The sequence below is a fragment of the Manis javanica genome, chromosome 2 (genome assembly GCF_040802235.1).
Source record: "Manis javanica isolate MJ-LG chromosome 2, MJ_LKY, whole genome shotgun sequence".
In the NCBI taxonomy this organism is placed as follows: domain Eukaryota; kingdom Metazoa; phylum Chordata; class Mammalia; order Pholidota; family Manidae; genus Manis; species Manis javanica.
The window spans coordinates 597,883-617,972 of record NC_133157.1 but is presented as its reverse complement, the minus strand read 5'-3'; the positions used below and the strand labels follow the sequence as shown (position 1 = coordinate 617,972).

At 57.5% G+C, this 20,090-nt stretch overlaps 1 protein-coding gene and 1 long non-coding RNA gene across 14 annotated transcripts in view; one reads left to right on the top strand and one right to left on the bottom strand.

Moving 5' to 3' along the window:
* EXD3 (exonuclease 3'-5' domain containing 3) overlaps positions 1–20,090 on the bottom strand; it is a 65,438-nt gene that overhangs the window by 18,504 nt on the left and 26,844 nt on the right. For 12 of the 13 annotated variants that reach the window (XR_012124607.1, XM_073220722.1, XM_073220729.1 and 9 more), the window contains 11 exons: positions 19,819–19,958; positions 16,403–16,503; positions 12,320–12,393; positions 12,188–12,226; positions 10,345–10,511; positions 9,788–9,926; positions 9,269–9,479; positions 9,061–9,170; positions 8,424–8,586; positions 8,180–8,346; positions 7,522–7,683 (listed from right to left, as the gene is read on the bottom strand). Coding sequence is in view for 12 of the 13 variants with exons in the window: in XM_073220722.1 (XP_073076823.1) it covers positions 7,522–7,683; positions 8,180–8,346; positions 8,424–8,586; positions 9,061–9,170; positions 9,269–9,479; positions 9,788–9,926; positions 10,345–10,511; positions 12,188–12,226; positions 12,320–12,393; positions 16,403–16,503; positions 19,819–19,958 (1,473 nt within the window). In the remaining variant the exon portion in view is untranslated. The remainder of the gene's footprint in view (positions 1–7,521; positions 7,684–8,179; positions 8,347–8,423; positions 8,587–9,060; positions 9,171–9,268; positions 9,480–9,787; positions 9,927–10,344; positions 10,512–12,187; positions 12,227–12,319; positions 12,394–16,402; positions 16,504–19,818; positions 19,959–20,090) is intronic. The other variant, XM_073220725.1, reaches the window with a different exon arrangement.
* On the top strand, positions 16,515–19,792 carry LOC108396614 (uncharacterized). Its single transcript, XR_001852993.3, has 4 exons — positions 16,515–17,214; positions 17,353–17,495; positions 18,386–18,483; positions 18,769–19,792. It is a non-coding gene; the product is annotated as an uncharacterized lncRNA (long non-coding RNA).

The following is a 20,090-nucleotide window of genomic DNA, read 5'->3' as shown; positions in this document are numbered from 1 at the left end:
GCTCCTGGGACCGGGCTGCTTCTGCTCCCCACCTTCCCTGGGCCCCATCCGGTCGTCCAGAGCGGCCTCTGCCTGGACCTGAGCAGCTGTCAGTTCCTGCAGCCTCAGTCCTGGGCATTACCTTGTTCTGTAGATTTGGTCTTAGAGTCATGCAAACAAAAGAAACTCAAAGAATAATCTCTAAAAATCCAAAGATGAAGCAAATGAACCACAAAGAGACAAGAATTCCAAGTGACATGAAAACACAGCAAATGGACCTTCTGCCTCTGGGTGCTGCGCTACAAACACGAGAAGCACTGGCCGCCATTCCGCGGCTGGCGAGCACAGACATCACCATTCCGGCTCGTCTGTGCACTGGGACATGCAACGCGTGACACTGGTGCCGTGAGTGTTAGAATTCTCAGCTGAGAAAAAGAAGATACGAATTCAAATTAAGGAAATGTCACAATAAATCCCAGATCTGAATAGAAAGTTGCAGTATGAATTTCTGATCTATATTATACGTACACATATTTAAAAGTATTTCATGTCTCTGCCTACCACTAAGACCTAGAAACAAGAACCAGCCCTGTAGCCACGAGCACCTTGTACCCAGACTGGCTTCTAAACAGGCTGCTTGCTAGAGGGAACAAGGGCTTTTTGGAGAAATAGCTGATTCAAGGTCTGAGGCAGAAAATGCACACAATGAAGCTGAAACATCATCTTGTATCAGGAAGCAAAGATGTCAGCCAAGTCTACAGGTGTCACTTCAGAGGGACCCAGGATGTAATGAAAGCACCCACACGCCCACAGAGGGACTCACTGTGCACCCGGGAGGTGACGGCAGCATGGACAGAGACATGAAGTATGATCAGGTTACTGTGCTCAGCGTGGTTCCTTAAAAATCATCAGTTATCTTTGGAGACGGCAAGGGGCTGACTTACAAATGTAAGATCTAAAACTGTAAAACTCTAAAGCATGGGAACGTGTCATGATGTCACATTTGGCAGTGGTTTCCTGGATAAGGCACTAAGAGCAAGGACAAGCTATAGGTAAGTTAGACCTCATGAAAATTAGAAACTTTTGTACATCATAGGACACTATCAGGAAACGGGCAACCCACAGAATGAGAGAAAAATATTTGCAAATCTGGTCAGGGATTAATATCCAGAATATATAAGGAACTCCCACAGTTCAACAAGAAAGAAGCTAATGACCCAACTAAAAAATAGGCAAGAGACTTGGACATCCTCTGAAGATGCTCAGCAGGCCAACAAACACATGGGATTAGGGAAATGCAGATCAAAGCCACAGTGAGATGCCACTTCACACCCACTAGGATGGCTTTTTTTTTTTAAGGAAAATAAGTGTTGGTGAGGATGTAGAAAAACTGAAGCCCTCATGCACTACTGGGGAGGGTGTCGAATGGCCCAGCTGCTGGGGAGAACAGGAGGACAGTTCCTCAGAAAGTACAGAATTACCATGTGACCCAGTGATTCCACTTGCAGGGGAACGCCCTAGGAAGCTGAGGGCAGTGGGCTTGAGCACACACGTGCCCACCAAGGTACATGGCAGCATCACTTACCATAGCCAGACGGATGGGCAAACAACCAGATAAAAGAACACACACATATATACATATGATGGGACTTTCTTCAGCTTTAAAAAGAAGGGAATTCTGATACATGCTATAACATGGATGGACTTTGAAGACATTTATGTGAAATAAGTGAAATAAGCTAGACACAAAAGGACAGATATTGTATGATTCCACTCATAGGAGGGCCCTAAAATAAAATTCACTGAGACAGAAAGTGGAATGGTGGCTGCCAGGGACTGAACGATTGTTTAATGTACAGTTTTTGTTTGGGATGATGACAAAATCCTGGAAACAGATGGTAGTGACAATCATACAATTTTGTGCGTGTACTTAATGCCGCTAAGTTGTACCCTTAGATAAGGTTAAAATTATGAATTTCGTGCATATTTTATCACAAAAAAATAAGGGAAAAAAAGCAAGCCACTGGTTAATCTGTAGTGAAAATAAAATATACACGTATGTGATGAATAAAAAACAAAATTGAAAACACACACACAACTAAAGTAAATACGAGGACAGAGCCAAATGAGAGGCTGTCGGGAGAGAGGCAGGCGGGCCTCACAGAAGCTGTGCAGGGCGGGCGGCGGGGGTCTTCAGTGGCATTGGATGCCGCAAGGCAGTGCGGGCTGTTTCTACAAACCCAGCAGCGCTCTCCTCCAGGAAAGAGAGGAAATAGGGACTTTTCAGGGGAACATGGCCCAAACTAAAACACAGAGCAAAGGAACTTCTTTTAGCAAGAAAGAGCTTTCTTTTCCTTGGCACAAGGTCTGTTATGCACGTGCGCATCCACACATCATAAACTCTAAAAGCCACTGACTACATAAAACAAATGCAATATTGTCTAATTTGTAGGATTAAGAAAAACCACATTGTGTTAAGATACCAGAAAATAAGAGCAGGTAAGATGGGAAGGGGTGAAAAAGCTAAATTGATCTAAGATTGCTGTATTAGCTTTAACTTTAGACACTGTTAACTCAAATATACATGTTAAAATTTCTAGGGTAACCCTCAAAAGAAGAGATAAGATTTATAGCAAACTAATAGAGGAAAAAAATAGAACAAGGGAAAAAAGCTGAAAGAATGTAAGAAACAACAGGAAAAAGGAACAGAAAAATTAGGACAAATAGAAAGCCCACATTAGGGTAATACAACTAAAACCAAATTATATCAGTAATTACAACGAATGTAAACGGACTAAACTAGTAAGTCAAAGTCTGACATAGGCTGTCGGACTGGATTTCTGAAAAATCCATCTAGAAGCCACTTACAAGAAACACACCTTACGTGCAAGAGCGGAGGAGGGCTGAAAATGAAAAGGGGAGAAAACGATATACGAATAGCCACCGAAGAACGCTGGGGAAAATCCATTCACGTCGGTTACAGCGGACTCACGGCGAAGAGCGCAACCAGGCCTAAAGAAGCTCGCCTCGCAATCATGGAAAATCTCGCTGAGCAGGAAGATGTAAGAGTTCTAAGAGGACTAAGACAAGATGAGTTGACCAGCACATTAAGTACGCTCGATCTTCTGAGTGTGTGTGGGCAGGATGGGGGGCGATGTGTGTCCTGTACAGTCCTCAGGGGACATTTATAAAAAGGGTCACCTACTTGGCTACAAAACAAGTCTTCACAAATGCCTGAATTGGCAGACTGATTCAGTTAGGGTGGAAATCCGTTTAAAAAGACAACTGTGAAGGTCCAGAAGCCCAAGCTTTCCGAAATTGAAAAACAGCCTTCTAAAGAACTCTCAAGTCAAATAAGCAACTATAATGGACACTCAAAAATTATTAGAGCTAAAAAATAATGAAAATACTACATATCAAAACTAATGGAATGCAGTGAGAATGGCACTTTAAGAAAAATTCAGGGTCTTGAATGTTTACATCATAAAATTTAAAAGGCTGAAAACTCACAAACTGAGCATTTCCCTCGGAAATAACCCCAAGAAAGCAAAAGGCAGGAAACTGTGCAGATAATAATTGAAATTAATGAGAAAGGAACAAAAATGCAGTGGAATGGACCAAGAAAGCCAAGTACTAGATACTTGGGAAGACTTACTGAATCGACAAATCTTTATCAGACCCAGGAAAAAGGGGAACCAAAGAAAGCAAGAACGAGGATGGAAATGCAAACAAAGCCGCAGAGGTGTGCCGACCTCGGGAGAACACCGCCGCCTCGCAGAGCCGGAAGGTCGGCCGGAATGCACACGTCCTAGAGAAAGATGGCTGGCCGAGGGCGACTCGAGATGCAGCGAACTGCAGCCCTGCGACTGTCAAATAAGGGGGTCGGCCCAGAAGTTCCTCCCTCTGAAACATCGGCTCAAGACGCCTTGCAGTAAGTCAGCAACATTTGAGAAGAAAATCCAAATATCACTTAAAGTTGCAGAAAACAAGAGGACAAAGTCTCCAATTTGTTTATGAGGCTAGAAAAGATGATGACAAAGACAGGTTGTATGTCACACATCCTCCTGAAGATAGACCCAGACTGCTCAGAACAAGAATTGCAAACCAAAGCCTACAATATATAAAAAGGGTGATATTGGCCAAGCTGGATTTAACCCAGAAACGCAAGATTATTTCCAAATTTAAAATGTTAATTATGTCATTTACCATATTCACAGATTAAAGGGAAGAAAACCTCCATGGCCATCTCAACAGATACAGAGGACACATTAGGTAGAATTCGGTTCATGTCGCAATAGATGCGTGCAGCCCATTGTTGGGGCCTTCCTCGGCCTGGCGGACCACCTCGCTTCATCGCGCTCAAGTCAGAAACGAGAAAAAGGGGGCGACTATCAGCACTTCTACTCAACATGGCCCTGGAGGTCTCCTTGGAGTAACGGGTAAGGGACTGGAAGGGAAGGCATGAAGCTTCCACTGTTTGCAGATGTCCAGAGACCCTAGAAAGGGCGGGACCAGGGAGAGACCTGGGCTGACGTGGGCTGAGGGTCCGCAACCACCCCTGCTCTGGAGGCTCCCTAGGACTCGGCACATAGTCATGCTCGTGGCAAAGATTCATTGCGGGGAAAGGACAGGAGACAAAGCCAGCGGGTGCCAGAGGTACACAGGGAGGTGCGGAGGGAGCCAGGGCCAGCTCCCGGCCGCTTGGGGAGGCACGCGGATGCGCAGCAGCTCTGACAACTTGTGTGCGGGGCACGTGGTCCGTCGGGACGTCCAGGGGAGATTTCAGCAGCCAAGGTCTGCACGGGGCGCTGGCTGGTGGGCAGCCCACACCCACACTGCAGCCCCAGGAGGAGAGCAGGTGCCCACAGAGCTCCCGGTCTGCACGGCCCTGAGTGGGGAGCGGTTCACCAGCCAAGCGCCCAGACGCCGGCCAGCACAGCCGCGCCAGCAGGTCTCTCTGAGGACGGGGTCAGAGGTGCCCTGCTAACTCTTCGCACAGGCACTTCACAGAACGTGAGGCATGGCGACGCTCAGAGTCCTTGATCAGAGGGAGGCAAATTAGATATGATGAGCTACAGCTTGCCAGCCCTCACTGTGACTCTGATTTGTGCCGCAGCTCAGCCACTCCCAGGCTGGCATGGTGGCTGCGGGAGACAAGGCCTCTGGGGCCGATACAGGAGCCTCAGGGCTGCAGGCGCCCTTCCTGCCCTACGTGGGCAGCACACCCAGTGCGCCAGCTGCTCCTGTCATTCGCGATACTTTGAGGAAAATGCCCTGAGGGTGCCTGCACCTGGTCATTTGGAGTCTCTCCTCCAAGGACGCCAGGATGGGCACCCAGGGGCAAGTGCTGCGTCACTTCTGCCACATCACACCATGGACTTCTGGGGACCTCTGTTCCCCTAGGGACGTGCGTTTTGATCTGGTAGGGTCACAGGACCACCCCAGAAGGCCCAGGACCAATCAGAGGCCCCCCTGCAGGTGGGTCTGCAGAACCCGGTGTTGGCCGGGGCACCTGGGGAGGAAGGGCCTGGTGACGCTGCGTCCCCACTAGTAGTTTGCTCGGGTCTTCCAGACTGGGCGACGACCCCCAAAACCCCCAGCCTCTGCCCACAACTTCACCCAGAGCTCCTTCCGCTGGCAGGCCTGTGGCCAGCAGCGTGCACTCCTGGTGCCAGCTGCGCTGGCTTTCTGCGGCCCTGACAAACCTCCCCCAGCTGCACACAGCTCTGCAGCGGGCCCAGGTGGGCTCCGTGACCCCCACCTGTTCAGTGCTGGGCTCTGGGGGAGGGCCTGCTTGCAGGTTCACCCAGGCTGGCATGACCCAGTTGCTGTGGGACCTGTAGGACCTCTGGGACTGAGGTCCCACCTCCTTGCCGCATGGCCACTGCCCTCCGCAGTGACGTCGCCCGAGTCCTTCCCCTGCTCTGGACCTCGCTTCTGCCCATCAGGGTCCACGTGACGGGCCGCCAGAGCTGTCTGAGCTGATCTCTCTGTTCACGGTCAACTAATCGAGAAGTAATTACTTCTCAAAGCTCACAGGTGTGACATGGCGGTGGGGGCCAAACCCTGCGCCCCTTTTGCTGGGGACCCCTGCACTCCTGGGGGCTGGTGGGAAGGCACCTCCCTGCTGGCTCCTGGGCCCCTGGCCGCTGATGCCTGGTTTGGAGCCCTTGGGAAGCCAGGCTAGCCACCTTGGTCCCAGCCCCTATCAGCTGGGAACAGCCCTGGCTGGGTTGTTCTCCACAGGGATGGCGGCCAGGGATACCGAGGCACACCCACCTCCTTCTGTCCTGGATGTGGGGACCAGGCCTCTGGGAGCGGTGGCCGTGAGGGGCCAGGGAGGGGGAGAGAGTGGACGTCCATTCACGGAGGCGAGGGCCGGCTGCGCCCTGCTGAGCCTCACCCCCGGGCAGACTCCTCTGTTCTTCCAGCCCATCTCCTCACTAGTTGGGAGGCAGCGTGCAGAACAGCTGCCCGGGGTGCCAGAGGATCAGTGAGCTGAGCCATACGAGGTGGCCTTGCCCGGGCCTGGTGCACAGTGTTTTCTTGCCACGGGCAGATGGGTGAACCCCACTGCCGTGCGGCCCCAGGGCCCCTGACCAGCTCTGCTGTGGCTGGCTAGCTGGTGAGCATGGGGGCCCCTTCCCAGAAGGATGCTCCCGGACACGTGACGGAAACCGCAGATTAAAAACCAGAATTCCAATGCAGCCGCCTCTGTGCTCATCCACAGCAGGTGGTTCCCTAAAGGCAAGAACCCTACGGCTCACCCCGCGGCCGAGTAGAGCAGAACGTGGCCCTTCAGCACACCGGAATGCTCTGTTTCCGGAAAGGAGTGAGGCGGGCACACAGAGTGAAAGAGGCCAGGCCGAAGGCCCCACGGAGGGTCTGCCTGGGAGTAATGCCCAGAAAGGCAGCCCACGGACAGGGGGCAGACCGCAGGTAGGGCGGGGGAGACGACGTGAAGTGGGTGCATGCCCGGGGCCAGCTGTGGCAACAGCCGCACAGCTCCCTGAAGTGCAGAAACCCACACACGTGCACTTTAACTGGGAGGTATGTGGTGTGTGAACTACATGTCGATAGACCTGTTCAAAACACTACCATCCAAGTTCAAACCTCTGAATTCTGAGGCCCCTGCTTGGGGTTCCTCCATGGCCTGAGGCTGGTGCCCCCCAAGGGGGATCCTGCCGTGGGTGAGGCCTTTGTGGGGAGCCCTTACACACCGGATGTGGCTTCTTGGAAGAGGGAAGGCCTTACAGGCAGGCAGCGTTTCCAGGGGCCAAAGGACAGCAGGGGCCAGGACCACGGGGTCTGACTGTTGGGCCCAACCCCAGAGGGGCTAACAGGGCTCCAGCCGGCAGTCCAAGGCACTGGGCAGCTGTAAGTACTCCGTCCTGGACAGCTCAGGGAGCCCTGCCCTCTGCCCTGACGCGGTCCCTGCAGCTGAGGCGCCGTGGAGGCAGACGCAGCCCCTGTCCCGGTGGACAGACAGGTGGCGTGGAGACAGGGGGACCCTGAGCCCGGATGGCAGGACCCCCCACTCACCTCGGCCGCTCTGCGGTGGTCCTCGCCGGTGCCCAGCACGAGTGCGTCAACGCCCAGACAGCGGAGGCTCCGCGCCAGCCCCTGCAGCATGTTGTCGCACACCACACGGAAGGCCCTAGCCGGCACCGCAGGGGCAGCGTCCTCGCCCTCGGCCACGGGCACCTGCAGCAGAGCCCTGCTCAGCAGCCCGCCACCCTGTGGCCCCCCCGGCCTTGTGGGGACCGAGGCCCCAGGGGCTGTGGGGCACCTCTTTTTTTTTGTTTTTTTTACTTTAAAAGAGAATCATGAGCAGTATGTGCTCAGGGAAGAAAGCAGCAGAAAAACAGAAACAAAACGAGGTGAGTCGCCTGCACTGGGCCCCACGATGGGCCCCACGTTCCTGGCAGGGGTCCGTGGCACCCAAGCCAGTGAGGGGCCCAGGGGCAGCGCAGGGACATGACCTGGGGGCACACCACGCCGCGTGTCTGGAGGGCTGGGGACCCCACCTCCTCTAGGAAGTCAGCCGGCGTCCAGCCTCCCTGCCCTCTGGGTGGGGGGCCCGGGCCCTCTTGGAAGCTGCTGACTCTCTCTAACCAGGCCTCCTCCTGCTTTAAGGACAGTGACCCAATGATCCTCCTCCCGAGCACCCTGATAAAGGGACCCTGAGGGCCTCACCTACCTGGAGAGCTGGAGCCGAGGCCTCCTGCCAGCCGGGCAGTTCCCCAGCTCCAGATCTCTTGCTGTGCCCAGGCCTTGGGCTCCTGGCCAGGTTATCCAACAGGTGGAAGCGGGCAGGCTCCCTGCACAGAGCTTGGTATACCTCCAATAGGCAGTAGGCATCGGCAGCTGGGGTGGGCAGAGGTCCAACTCAGCCTCCAGCATGGGGTGTGGGGCATGGGGGCACGGGGGAGGAGGGGGCACACCTGCATAGACCAGCTGCTCTTCGCTTAGTGGCCGTCGGTCCCAGTTAGAGAGCTGCTGTGTCTTGTCCAGAGGCTTGCCCAGCACCTGCTGCACCAGGAGGCTGAGGCCCCGAGGCCCCCCGGCCCTAGCCACACCTCGGACAGGCTCATCTGCCATCCACATCTGTGGAGACAGCGCCCTTGTGGGGAGGGGCCTGCTGTGGAGGGAGGATGGCCACCACCCGTGTCCTTGCTGCCCTCCACTTGGCTCAGTGCAGGGAGAGAAGGCACAGCTGGCCTGGGGGGCCTGTGCTGGGCCGCAGGGCTCTGGGTGCCCTCCTGCACCCACAGGCCAGCTCCAGAGGCTGATGCCTCAGCCCCCAAGGGTGATGCACGGTCTCCTTTGAGAGGCACCCTGAGCAGGACTGGTTCTGGGGAAAGTGTGAGGATGTGCGGTGACATCCTCTGGGCCCTGGGGACCTGTGCCAGGGAGCAGGGCTGGAGCCTAGGCCAGCCCGAAGGCTCGAGAGGCCAGGGGCAAGTCTTGACCCACAGACACCCTGCCAGCCTGTGGCAGGAGACACCCTCCTCCTCAGGCACCAGCAGGGAAGCGAGGGCCCCTAGGGTCCCAGAGCCCCGCCCTGCCCACCACACCGACCTGCCTGTGCGCCTGCAGCAGGTCCAGGCCACCCTGCAGCTGCTTCTCCACATGGGCCAGGGCAGGGCAGGAGGTGCCCAGGCTCCGAAGGTCCTCTGTCATCCCATAACCTGAGGGCAAGCACCATTGGCATGATGGGCACGTGAAGAAGGGGCCCGAGCCTCACCTCAGCACCCTCCCCCTGGGGCAGGGTGGGGGCTTTGCTCACCCAGCTTGGTGATGGAGGGGTCCAAGAGCAGCCGGGACACCAGCTGGGAGAAGGCCAGTGTCACCAGCCCTCCTGCGGGCTCCAAGAACACAGGCAGGTCCAGCAGGAACACATGGCCCTCCACTGCCAGCTGCATGAGCGAGGGCCGGGGCCGGCCCCCCACGCCAAAGGAGGGCCTCCACTCCACGTCCACACCAACCACCCGGCCAGGCTGCAGACAGTGGGGTGTGAGCAGGGAGGGCTGTGAGCGGCAGGGCCATGGCTGGGGACTTGGGAGCAAAGCCAACCTGCCCCTGAGGGTGCATTTGGGAAGGTGGCCTGTTGGGTGGGCCTGCCCAGCCCCATGAGCTCCCACCTGAGCAGGGCTGGGGCTGGCCCCTGACTCCCCTCAAAGTGCAAAACGAAGCCTGGAGCCCTCAGGCGGAGAGCGTGGCCTTAGCGTGTTGGGGTGGGGGCCAGTGCCAGCACCTGTGGGCAGGTGCCCAGAGTGGATGAACAGCCACGGGGCTGGCAGCCCACCTGCAGGAGCTCCTCCTCATGGCTGGCCAGGTCCTCCCAGGAGGCCAGGAAGTGGATGTCTCTCCTGGCGATGGGCAGCTGGTAGTGACCGTCCGTCCTGTCCGCCGAAGGCCCTCCAGCTGGCCTGGGAGGAGCAGAGCTGCAGCACCCCTGCACTCATGTCCCCACGCTGTCCCTGGTGCCCCCCAGCACCTCTGGCCTCGAGGGGCAGAGAGTGCTGGGGGGGGGGGCCGGCTCTGTGGGGTCTGCCTCCTGCAGCACCCCCCGCAGCTGCTCCTCCACCTTGCCCACCGCCTGCCTCCCAGACTGCAGACGCTATTTCCTCAGGCCTGGAGGGCTGCAGGCTCTGGTCACACGCCTGTGGCCAGGTGGCTTGTACCCAAAGACGGGTGCCAGGACCCTACGGTGTCGTCAGCTCCTTGCGCACCTGCACTTGGGGATACCGGGCGCCCCTTCCTGGGTTTCTCTTTGTTTCTAATTCCCAAATCGCAGGAATATATGAGTTGTGGTCACTTCCCAAGGCCTGGGGACCAGCCCCCTTTTCTGGGGGTGCTCACCTCTCCTGCAGCCTAAGGCAGCTGAGCTCTGCAGCCACGGTGGCTGGCAGCCGCCCCTCGGGCAGGAAGAGGTCCAGAGCACAGTGGGTGGCTGTGGCCGTGTCCCCATGAGAGGCCAGCAGCTGCAACAGCTGCTCCTGCAGCCATGGGCTCTGCCCCACCAGGCCCTGTGGACAGAAGGGGATGGGGGCTCCACTGCCTGGCTCTGCCTGGACCCGGGCAGTCCTCAACCCTGGCCTTGGCGGGAGGGCTGTCCCCAGGAGTCCTGGAGCAGCCCTGTGACTGAGGCTCCTGGTCGGGCGCCGGCCCGCTGCCCCACCCTGAGCCTGCGGCCCCTCCCCACACAGCGCTCTCACCAGCATCTGCCAGCAGACCCCTCGTGGGCCCAGGTCCTGGATGCAGGACCAGCACCGCCTTCTAGAGCACCCTGGCCCTGCGCCTGCTCTGGCCGTGGGCCCTCTTCCCCTCGGCACCCCTCACGCAGGGGAGACATCCCGAGGGACACCCCTGCATCTGTGCTCCAGAGCGTGGACACTGAGGGGGCCCTGGCGGTAGCAGTTGCTGTGGGGGCCTTAGGAGGCCCCCTCCCATCCGGCTGGCTGCATGGAAGCAGAGGGCCCACGCAGCTCCCCGTGCCGGCTCAGCCTCAGGAACCCTGGACAAGGCCCAGCTGCTGCTCCCCGGCCCGATGGAGGCCCTCAGTCCTGACTGAGGTCACAGGTCGCTGTAACTCAGGTGGGTGGGGATGGGACACCCTCCCTGGGAGCCTCAGGCCCTCATCCTTCTGACTTCCCCAGGGATCCCTGCTGGCAGGCAGATGACCACCTTCCTGACAGCTCAGCCGCAGCCTCAGGCTGCCTGCTTCCCGCAGGCTGCAGGTTCCCACGTGGACAATACGTGGAAACCCCTCCACACTCTGCAGGATGTCCGCTGGCCTTCCGGTCCCCTGGCCTGGGCACCCTGGGGGGATCGCCTTCCGGGCCTCTGGGGGGGTCGGGGGGTTCACGTTCCTCTCTGATGACTCACCCCCACCACCCCACCTCCCCACCTCCCACTACAGGGGCAGCTCAGTGCTGCCCCCTCTGGCTGCCCCAGAGGGGAGTGACCCCCGACTCCACTGGCCCTTGCCTTCCTCCAGGCAGCCTGATCCACGAGTGGGGACAGCTCTGTACCTGTGGTGGCCCTGCCCAGCTCAGGCCTGAAGGACAGAGTCTGCTGGACAGCCCCATCTTGAAGCCACCCTGCTGGAGTTGGCAGCCCCAGGCATGGCCACGGGCCGCCCCCTCTGCTCCTGCATCACCCCTTGGAGCATCTGGGGACTGAACACCTGCCAGGCCCCAGCGGGCACGGAGCTGCAGGCGAGCAGGGGGCCCAGGGACGTCTAGTTTCCCTGAGGTGAGCTCCCGAAGCTCCAGAGACCCTCTCTGCCTGTCGCCGGGGACTCTGCTCCCAGACGGGTGAGGAGGGTCCAGGACGCTCAGGCCCCACCTGGGCCACGGCAAAGCCCGCCTCTCAGCATGACCTCTTGCCTGCCACCCCTGCCAGGGTGTCAAACCTGGCCTGCACCACATCTCTTGGGGGGCGTGTGCTGCAAGGGGAGGGCCTTCCTCCACACATCTGCTCTGGACCTGCCCACCAACCCAGCAGCCTGTGCGTGATCACGAAAGCGCGCCAGTCCCCCCACATGCACATGTGAGCCACGAGCCACACACCTGGTCCACATGCATGCTCGCGCTCAGGGACACTGGCCACCATGCCTCGCCAGGCCTCCAGGGAGTGTGCGCCACGCCATGCACGGCTTCCCGAGGCCTGGTGAGTGTGGACAGGAACGCTCCCAACTCACCTGCACGCAGTCGGCCCAGTTCTCCTGAGACATGCTTCTCTGCAAAATGAAGGCCAGGGTGACCTTTGCAGCCATGCTTGGAGCCCCCCCTCTGCCCGGCCAGGCTCGGGGCTCTAACCGGGGTGCACGCACCTCCACAAACCGCTTGCAACACAGGAACCGAAGGGCTGCCAGGCACTGCTGGGTGGCAGCATGGGGACACAGAGCTGAAAGAGGCCAGGGCTCGCTGAGGGAGGTGGGGGCGGGGGCTGCAGCCTTGCCTGTCTTCCCACCTGCGCCTTGGGCCCTGGGCCCCCATGCCGCCCTGCTCACTGCCCACCAGGCCCCAGCCTCTCCTGGGTACTCTGGATCCCCTCCCTCTGGAGGGACAGCAGCCCCACCTCCCCTGGGCCTCCAGCCTTCCCTCCAGGCTGGACCCTCTGCACATGGTGGTGTGCTTGCTTCCTGTCCTCCCGCTGGGAGGTGGGGTCACCGAGGAAATGGCCCCAAGAGTTCAGTGGTTCCCCGTCAACCCCATTCTGCTCGGAGCCTGTAGGGGCCCAGGAAGGGCGCCACCCATCTGCCTCCTGGGGCCGGCTGTCCCTGCAGCTTGGGATGCTGGCCACAGGGCTCGCCTGCCTGCGCCTCCCCGTAGGGGCCTGGCCTCCCCAGGACCTTGGCTGGGCCTCCGTGCTCTTGAGGGGGCGGCTGCCCCAGCCAGCAGCCCAAGGCCAGCACTGTGGAGCACCCTGTGCGGACAGCGAAGGCCAGTGCGGCCCCGAGCTGGGGCTGGAAGGGAGGGCCGGCCGCTCCTACCCTGCTGACTCCAGCCTGTGCCAGCACGTTTGCTGGGGGTGTGCCCACCTGTGACCCAGGCCTGGGGAGGGAGGGCTTGGGAGAAGCTCGGGGTGGACAGGCCAGCAGGATGCCTGGCCCTCGTCCCATGTCTACCTCTGTCCACCTGCTGAGGACACAAGCCAGCCACGCGCAGGCCTGTGGCCACGATGGCTGACACACAACGAGGACAATGGAGGTGCCGGTGCCCTTCCCTCCAGGCTGCTACCCTGAGGCCTTGTGGAACAGACCCGGGGCCCTGGGGGAGCTGCAGATGGGGCCCGCAGCACCTGTGCATCAGCAGACTCTGTCACCGGCAGGCTGGACTCCTTGCTCCCAGAGGGGCCCAGGCCGAGGGGCCCACGGAAAGCATCTGCTGCCCTGGAGCCCTCTCGGCCCTCTACACCGGCAGGAGGGAAAGTCCTAAGGCTCGGCCGAGACTTGTGGGTGGTGTGGACGCTCCATGTTCTGAGGGTACCAGGCTGAGACCAGCTCGATGTCCAAAGGCTCCTCGGGCTCTAAGCCCAGGAGCCCCACCCCAGGCCCAGATCCTGCAGTGCAGACCCCTGGGGGTCAATGAATGGCCCTGCCCGGAGCCTGCACCTTGGGTCCAGCTGGGCTCCTACCACGCCTGGCTCTGTGGGCCACAGGCCCACCGCCCTCCCTGCCCATCCTGGGTGAGGGAGCCTCTGCCAGGGAGCAGCTGCCATCGACCCTATGGTGGTCCTGCATTGAGAGCCCCTGGAAGCCCATTCTGCAGGTGGCCTGGGTGTCTGCACCCCACATGCCTGCTGAGCTACACTAGTGGGGCTCCCCCACTTGGTGCCCAGGGCAGGTGTGTGGGTGTGTCAGAAGCCCCTGTCCCAGGGCTCGGTCCTGAGTAGGTCCTGCTCATCCCAGTGGCACTTTCCTAGCTGCAGGGCAGCTGCCCACACCTCACACTTCCCGGTCCCTCATGCCCACACAAAGGTCTGCATCACTGGGGCCTCCTTGGGGCTTTTGAGTCTAAAACTCCACCCTCTTGGTTTTACTGCACAGCTGGAGGGTGGCTCCTTCCCCCCAGCTGCTTCCCTTGCTGTCTCGGGGGTCCCGCTGCCCAGCCAGTCCTCCCAGACCTGGCTCACGTGCCTCAGGACAGGTCTGCGCTGTCAGGACCGCTGACACCTCCCAGTTCCTGGCGGACCCTGACTCATCCACTGACAGCCTGGCCCCTCTTGCTTCTCCCATCTACACACCTAACATCACAAGGGCCTGCTTAAAACTGTGAATCAAAGACGTGCCTCTGTCTTTGCAAAAAGCTGCAAATACTGTCCTCCTCTGTGTGGACAGCCACCTTCACCCAGGGGCCAGCTTCTCAAGGGTGGCAGCAGAAAACCTGGTAACTAAGCCTCCAAGGGAACAAGGCAGATGATGACAGCCAGAGACGGTGCTGAAATGCAAAGACCACCGAGCAGCCATGAGGGGATGCTCCACGGAAAGCCGAGGCAGGAAACACCCCCAGGCAACAGGGAGCCCCAGGGAAACAGCAGCCCTGACAAAGAACCAAGCTACAACTTCTAGAGCTGAAAAATCAGCCTCAAACATAAACAATGGATGGATTTTGTGATGTGGTGGACACAGATGCAAAGAGAATCAGTGACGTGGAAAAGGGAGCAGGAGAATTAGTCTGACCACAAGACACAAGAGTAAAGAGAGGAAGAGGGCGCAAGGGCACGGAACCCGTGGAAGAGCAGCGGGGCCGACAGTGAGAAGCACAGCAGCGAGAGCGGAAGCAGGCACGTGGGACGACGTCAAACGGCACAGGGCGCCATGAGCAGAGCGGGAGGGAATGTCAGCCGACCACGCCTCTGACGAGCGTCATGTCCAAACCCATGAGGAGCGCACGCGACTCGGTAGCAGAAAACCCCAGATAATCCAGGTAAAAAATGGGCAGACGACCTGAGCAGGTATTTTCTGACGAGACTCAGAAGCCAACAGACATGTAAAACCGTGCTTAGCACCCTTAAACGTCAGGGAGATTTGAATCAAAAGCACAGTGAGGCGTCACTTCATCCCTGTTAGAATGGCCACTGTCAACAAGACAAGACACGACAAGTGTTGGCAAGGATGCAGAGAAACGGGACCCTCGTGTCCTGTTTGCGGGAATGTGAATTGGCGGAGCCTCTACGGAAACAGTATGGAGGTTCCTCAAAGCACCGAAGGCAGAGCCACCGCGGGACCCAGCATCTCCGCGGCTGGGCATTTATCCAAAGGAAAGGAAATCAGGATCTCAAGGGGTGTCTGCCCCCTGTGCTCACTGCAGCATCACTTACACTAAGACGTGGACACAACCTAAGTGCCCATAATGGATAAAGGAAACGGGAGGAATATATACAATGAAACATATGAGTACAGCCATAAATAGAAGGAAATCCTGCCATTCGTGACAACGTGGAGGACGTTGAGGGCATTTTGCTAAATTAAGTGTTAGACAAGGAAAGACAAATACTGTGCAATCTCACGTGTCTGTGGAATTGGAAAAATCAAACTCAGAGAGAGGTGACTATAGCGAACAGTACCATGTCACAGAGATCTCACGGGCTCTCACGCAAGAAAATAATTGTAACTGTGTAGGTGATGGGTGTTAGGTAAATTTTGCAATATATACAGGTATCAGATCATGTGTTGTACACCTAAAATGAATACAGTTTTATATGCCAGTTAGATCTCAATAAAACTGGAGGAGAAAAGGCCCAAAGCCAGTTCTTTGAAAAGGCTAGAACTTCCAGTGAGATGGGTCAAGAGAAATAAAAAGGGGCGAAGGCCCGAACGACTAACACCCAGAATGCTGTCGGCATTTGCAAGCTGGCGAGGGGATGTCAGGGACAGCCCTGCCAGTGCCTTAGGAACAGGTGTGAAACATATGTCTAGAAACCCCAGTGGAAACGGGCCGGCGATGCATATAAGTGGGTAGCAGTGTGAGCGAGGCGGGGCCACCACAGGAAGGCAGGGTCGGCACACAGAGTCCATCGCCGTGAACTGCCACGTTAACAGACTAAGGGGGACGCACAACGTCACTCCAGTAGATGCGGGAGCACCCGATGCGATCCAGCACCCATTCCTGATCGACACGCAGTAAGACGGGAATTGAATGGAATTTCCACAATGTAATGAAGCAAATCTGAAAGCCCCTACTGATGACTTTTCCTTTGCGAGGGGTGGGAGGTGAGCTTGCGGGAGGAGCACAGTGCAGCCCCGCCCCCGGGAGACCCCCCCACCCCGGTGGGGAGAGGGGCTCACGGCTCATCTGCGGCACAGTGTCCAGGCCCGCGGTGGGCTGCCGAATGGCAGCAGGGCGCCCGAGACGGGAAGAGGAGCAGCAGCCCCCGCCCGGGCCGTCCGCAGGGGATGGGCCTCACTCACCGGGGTCCAGGCCGTACTTCTCCCGCAGGCTCAGGACCTGCCGCATCAGTGCCTTGGGGCTCAGCTTCTCCAGCCTCCGAGGGGTCACCTGCGGGAGCCGTCTGTGGGGACAGAGACACGGTTTCTGCCCGGTGCTGCTTTCTAAGTTAATACATTTTCACATGTTCATTTCTATCAAAGTCATACACATGCACCATTTAAAGCTCAGGTAATTCTACCAGGCTTTCAGGAAAAGCAGTATGTCACCCAGTGGGCTGGCCACCGGCACGTCGATGATGGCCTGGTCCAGGGTCTGCCTCTGTATCCCTGCACCGTGCGTTCTCCTTGATGGGTTTTAAGGATTCCGTTCAGATGTCTCTCCACGGAAGGCCCTCGTCCCTCACTGCATGCACCCTCAGGACCGAGTTCTCAAATAAGCCACATGTGCTGTGCTTGCAGTGTGACTGTGCAAATGCCGGCAGCTAAGCCACTCTCCGGCCATCACAGAGTCCACACTGGTGGAGTCCACTGCCTCTGTAGGCTCCTGTCTGGGCACCAAGCTTGCCTCGCCCTGTGCTTACTAGGTGACTGGGTCCAGAACTGCCCTGCGTCTCTCTGCATAGGCTGCGGCACCAAGGCCGGGAGGCTGCTGCCCGCTGGCTCGAGAGCTCAGCTGAGCTGAGACTTCTGTGTGAGAAGCCCTCAGCGCCAGCCGATTCCTGCGCCGCTGAGGCTCTGAGCGCTGTCCCTGCCGGCCGGGGGTCTGTCATCCAGCCACTCCACAAGTCTGACGACACCGCTCCCACTCCCTTCTGACGCAGAACAGGTGTTCAGTGAGTCCTTTGGTAATTTCTTTGGTGATTTTCTCCCTCCCGTGTTCTCTGTTTTTTCCAGGAATCCCATTATTTGGATGTTGGGCCTTCTTGACAGAGTCTCTAATTTCCCTCTTTGTTTTCACTACCTTTGGAAAGTATCTTCAGATTTATCTTCGGAACCTCCTGCCACACTCCTCACTGATGGGAGCGCTGTGTGGGTCCTGCAGGCCTCTCCCTCTTCTGGCACAGAGCTGCAGGATGCCAGGGCCCCGGGCCTGGAGGGCAGGCCTGACTTGCCGGTGAGCCTCGCCCCCACCCTGTGCCAGGAGGAGTCTGGGCTTGGCTCCCGGGCCTTCTCGGGGCTCTATTGCTGAACTCCACTTGCTTCTGGCACTCGTGGGCCTCAGCTTTCTCAGGCCTGCTAAGAGTCACTGCCTGGTCATCTGCTTGCTGGCTTCCTTTTAAAGCAGAGGGGCAGTAAACGCTCCTGTTTATCTGCCAGACGCACTTTTAAAAAGAAATGCTTATGCAGGTGTAACTGAACTCTGGCGTGGAAATGGCAGATGTATTTGCGTTTGTGATCGCCACAGAGCACGGCAACACCCACGCCCCCCGGGCCCCACCCCAGGCCAGCCCCATATCATCTCCCCGACCAGGGTATTTGGGCCGCAGACACTGGAGCTGTGGAGCATGGACTCTCAGGGCCCAGCCTCCCGACGCCCATCACTGTGACAGCAGCTCCGACCTCCTTACTCTGGGTTCACGGACAGTAATCTGCACCCATCCTGTTGCCTGATGGGCACCTGGGTTTGCCCCCATGCTTGGTGATTACGAGTAAAGCTGCTGTCCCTGTGGTCCTCCTGTGGGCACTGTGCCCATTTCTCCCAGGCAATGCAAGGTGGAGTCGCTAAGTTGGCACTGGTGCCCAGCTTTCTGAAGCAGCTGCCCTGCTTTACAGCCCACCCGCAGCACCTGAGTCCTACTTGCTCCATACCCTTGCCTGCATTTGGCAGGTCAGACTTGAAGTTTTAGCCATTATGTGTGTTTTGCAAATATTTTCTTCCACTCCAAGCCAGTCCCCTCATTTTCTTGACTAACTTTGATGCCAGTTGATTTGATTGCTAATATTTTGTTCAGTTTTGTAGCCATGTTCATGAGATACACTGGATTTTAATTTTCCTTCCCCCAGAGTTCTTTCCAAGCTTTGGTATCAAGTCTTCAACTGGCTGAACAGCAAGATGCGATGTGGTCAGCTTTGTGATCTCTGGAGGGATCCGTGTAAGACTGGTATGATTTCTTCCTTAAATATGCAGAACTCACTGGGGAAGGCCGCCGGGTCAAAGTTTTCTTTGTGGCCAAGTTTTAAACTACAGATTGAATTTATTCACTAGGTACTGGCCTATTCACATTTTCTATTTCTTCTTGTATCAATTTTGGTAAATCGTGTTTTTCAAGAATTTGGTATATTACATCTCAATTGTCAAATATATTTGCTTCAAGTTGTAAATGATGCCCCTCAACACGTCTCAGCGTCTATGGCGGCACTCACTTTTTCATTCCTATTATTGGCAGTTCACAACGGGCAATCGCTACCTCAGCGCCTCCTTATGACCTGTGCTTGGCTGGTGACCTCACCGCCCCTCCCTCTTTCATGTGTCGGCTGGGACCCGCACAGCAGATGAGAGCTTTTTCCTACTCCCTGGAGCATCGCTGTAGACTCCCGGATTTTTAAGAATTCAAGGCGTTAAGCTCTGCTAACATCACCATCTCTCTTCTCAGGCCGCCTCCAAGAGGGGCTGTTCCTTGTAGCAGGCGTGGTATTCAGAGACAAAGGTCTGTTTGCTAGTATGCTTGCTGTGGGGTGTGGTCGTGTCCAGGTCCTTTCAAAGCACAGAACTAGGAAATTTTTTAAATTTATTAATTCAAACCAGTGTCTTTAGGTAAATCTCGACCATAGGGCCCCCCTTGGCCCCTGCCCACTGTGTAATGCCCCTTCACGATGGGACTCCCGACTTGGCAGCACAGTCACTGTTCCTGTCTTTTTTTAAAACACAGTAAGAACGTGGCAACTGGCACCCGTGCCTGGCCTGGGGCCCCATGTGTGTTGCCCATGTGTGTCTTACCATGGGAAGTCCAACAACCCTCCGGGACAGGCAGACGTAGCCCCATGTCAAGGACGGGAACAAACCCAGAGGGCAAGAGAGAGAGTTGGCACAGCTCCAGGGGCACGGCCTGGGCACGGCTGACCCTCCTGGGGCCAGGACCTGGCCCTGTTGCCTGCTGACAGCGCCTTCAGGCCTGGGAAGTGCCGCACCACACATGTGGCCACCCTGCCCCCTGCCCTCATCTCTCACACATGCACACAGGCAGTTTCAGGGAATCCACATGGGCTCCCTGTCAGGGCCTGTGCTCTGGAACGTGGTGGGATACATGCCACACAGCAGGTGCTTCGAAAGGATTTATTCAATGAAGGAAAGAAATGAGTGGATGGACAGGCAGAGGGGCTCCAAGCCCAGATGAGGAAGGGGCCACGTTGGCCGATGTCCGTGAACACCTCCCGCCCGGCTCCAGAGATGGCCCTCTCCCGTGCGCCTGCTCCACCCTGGGCCCCGCAGGGCTCACCTGGAGACAGTTCTGATGTCAAAGCCCGGCCGGCACCAGGAGTCCATGAGAGCCAGCAGCCTCCTCTGGAGGTCCGGGAAACCGGCCACGTAGCGCTCCACAAGGCTCGCCTTGTCTTGGAGGAGCAGCGGGGTACACATCTGCAGGAGAGCACACCCTCAGGCTGTGGCCCTGCAGGCACCCGGAACCTCTGTCCCCGCCACCAAGACCCCAGACGCACCTCCAGCCTGGAGAAGGGACTGGCCAGAAGGCAAACCTGGGGCAGAGGCCCA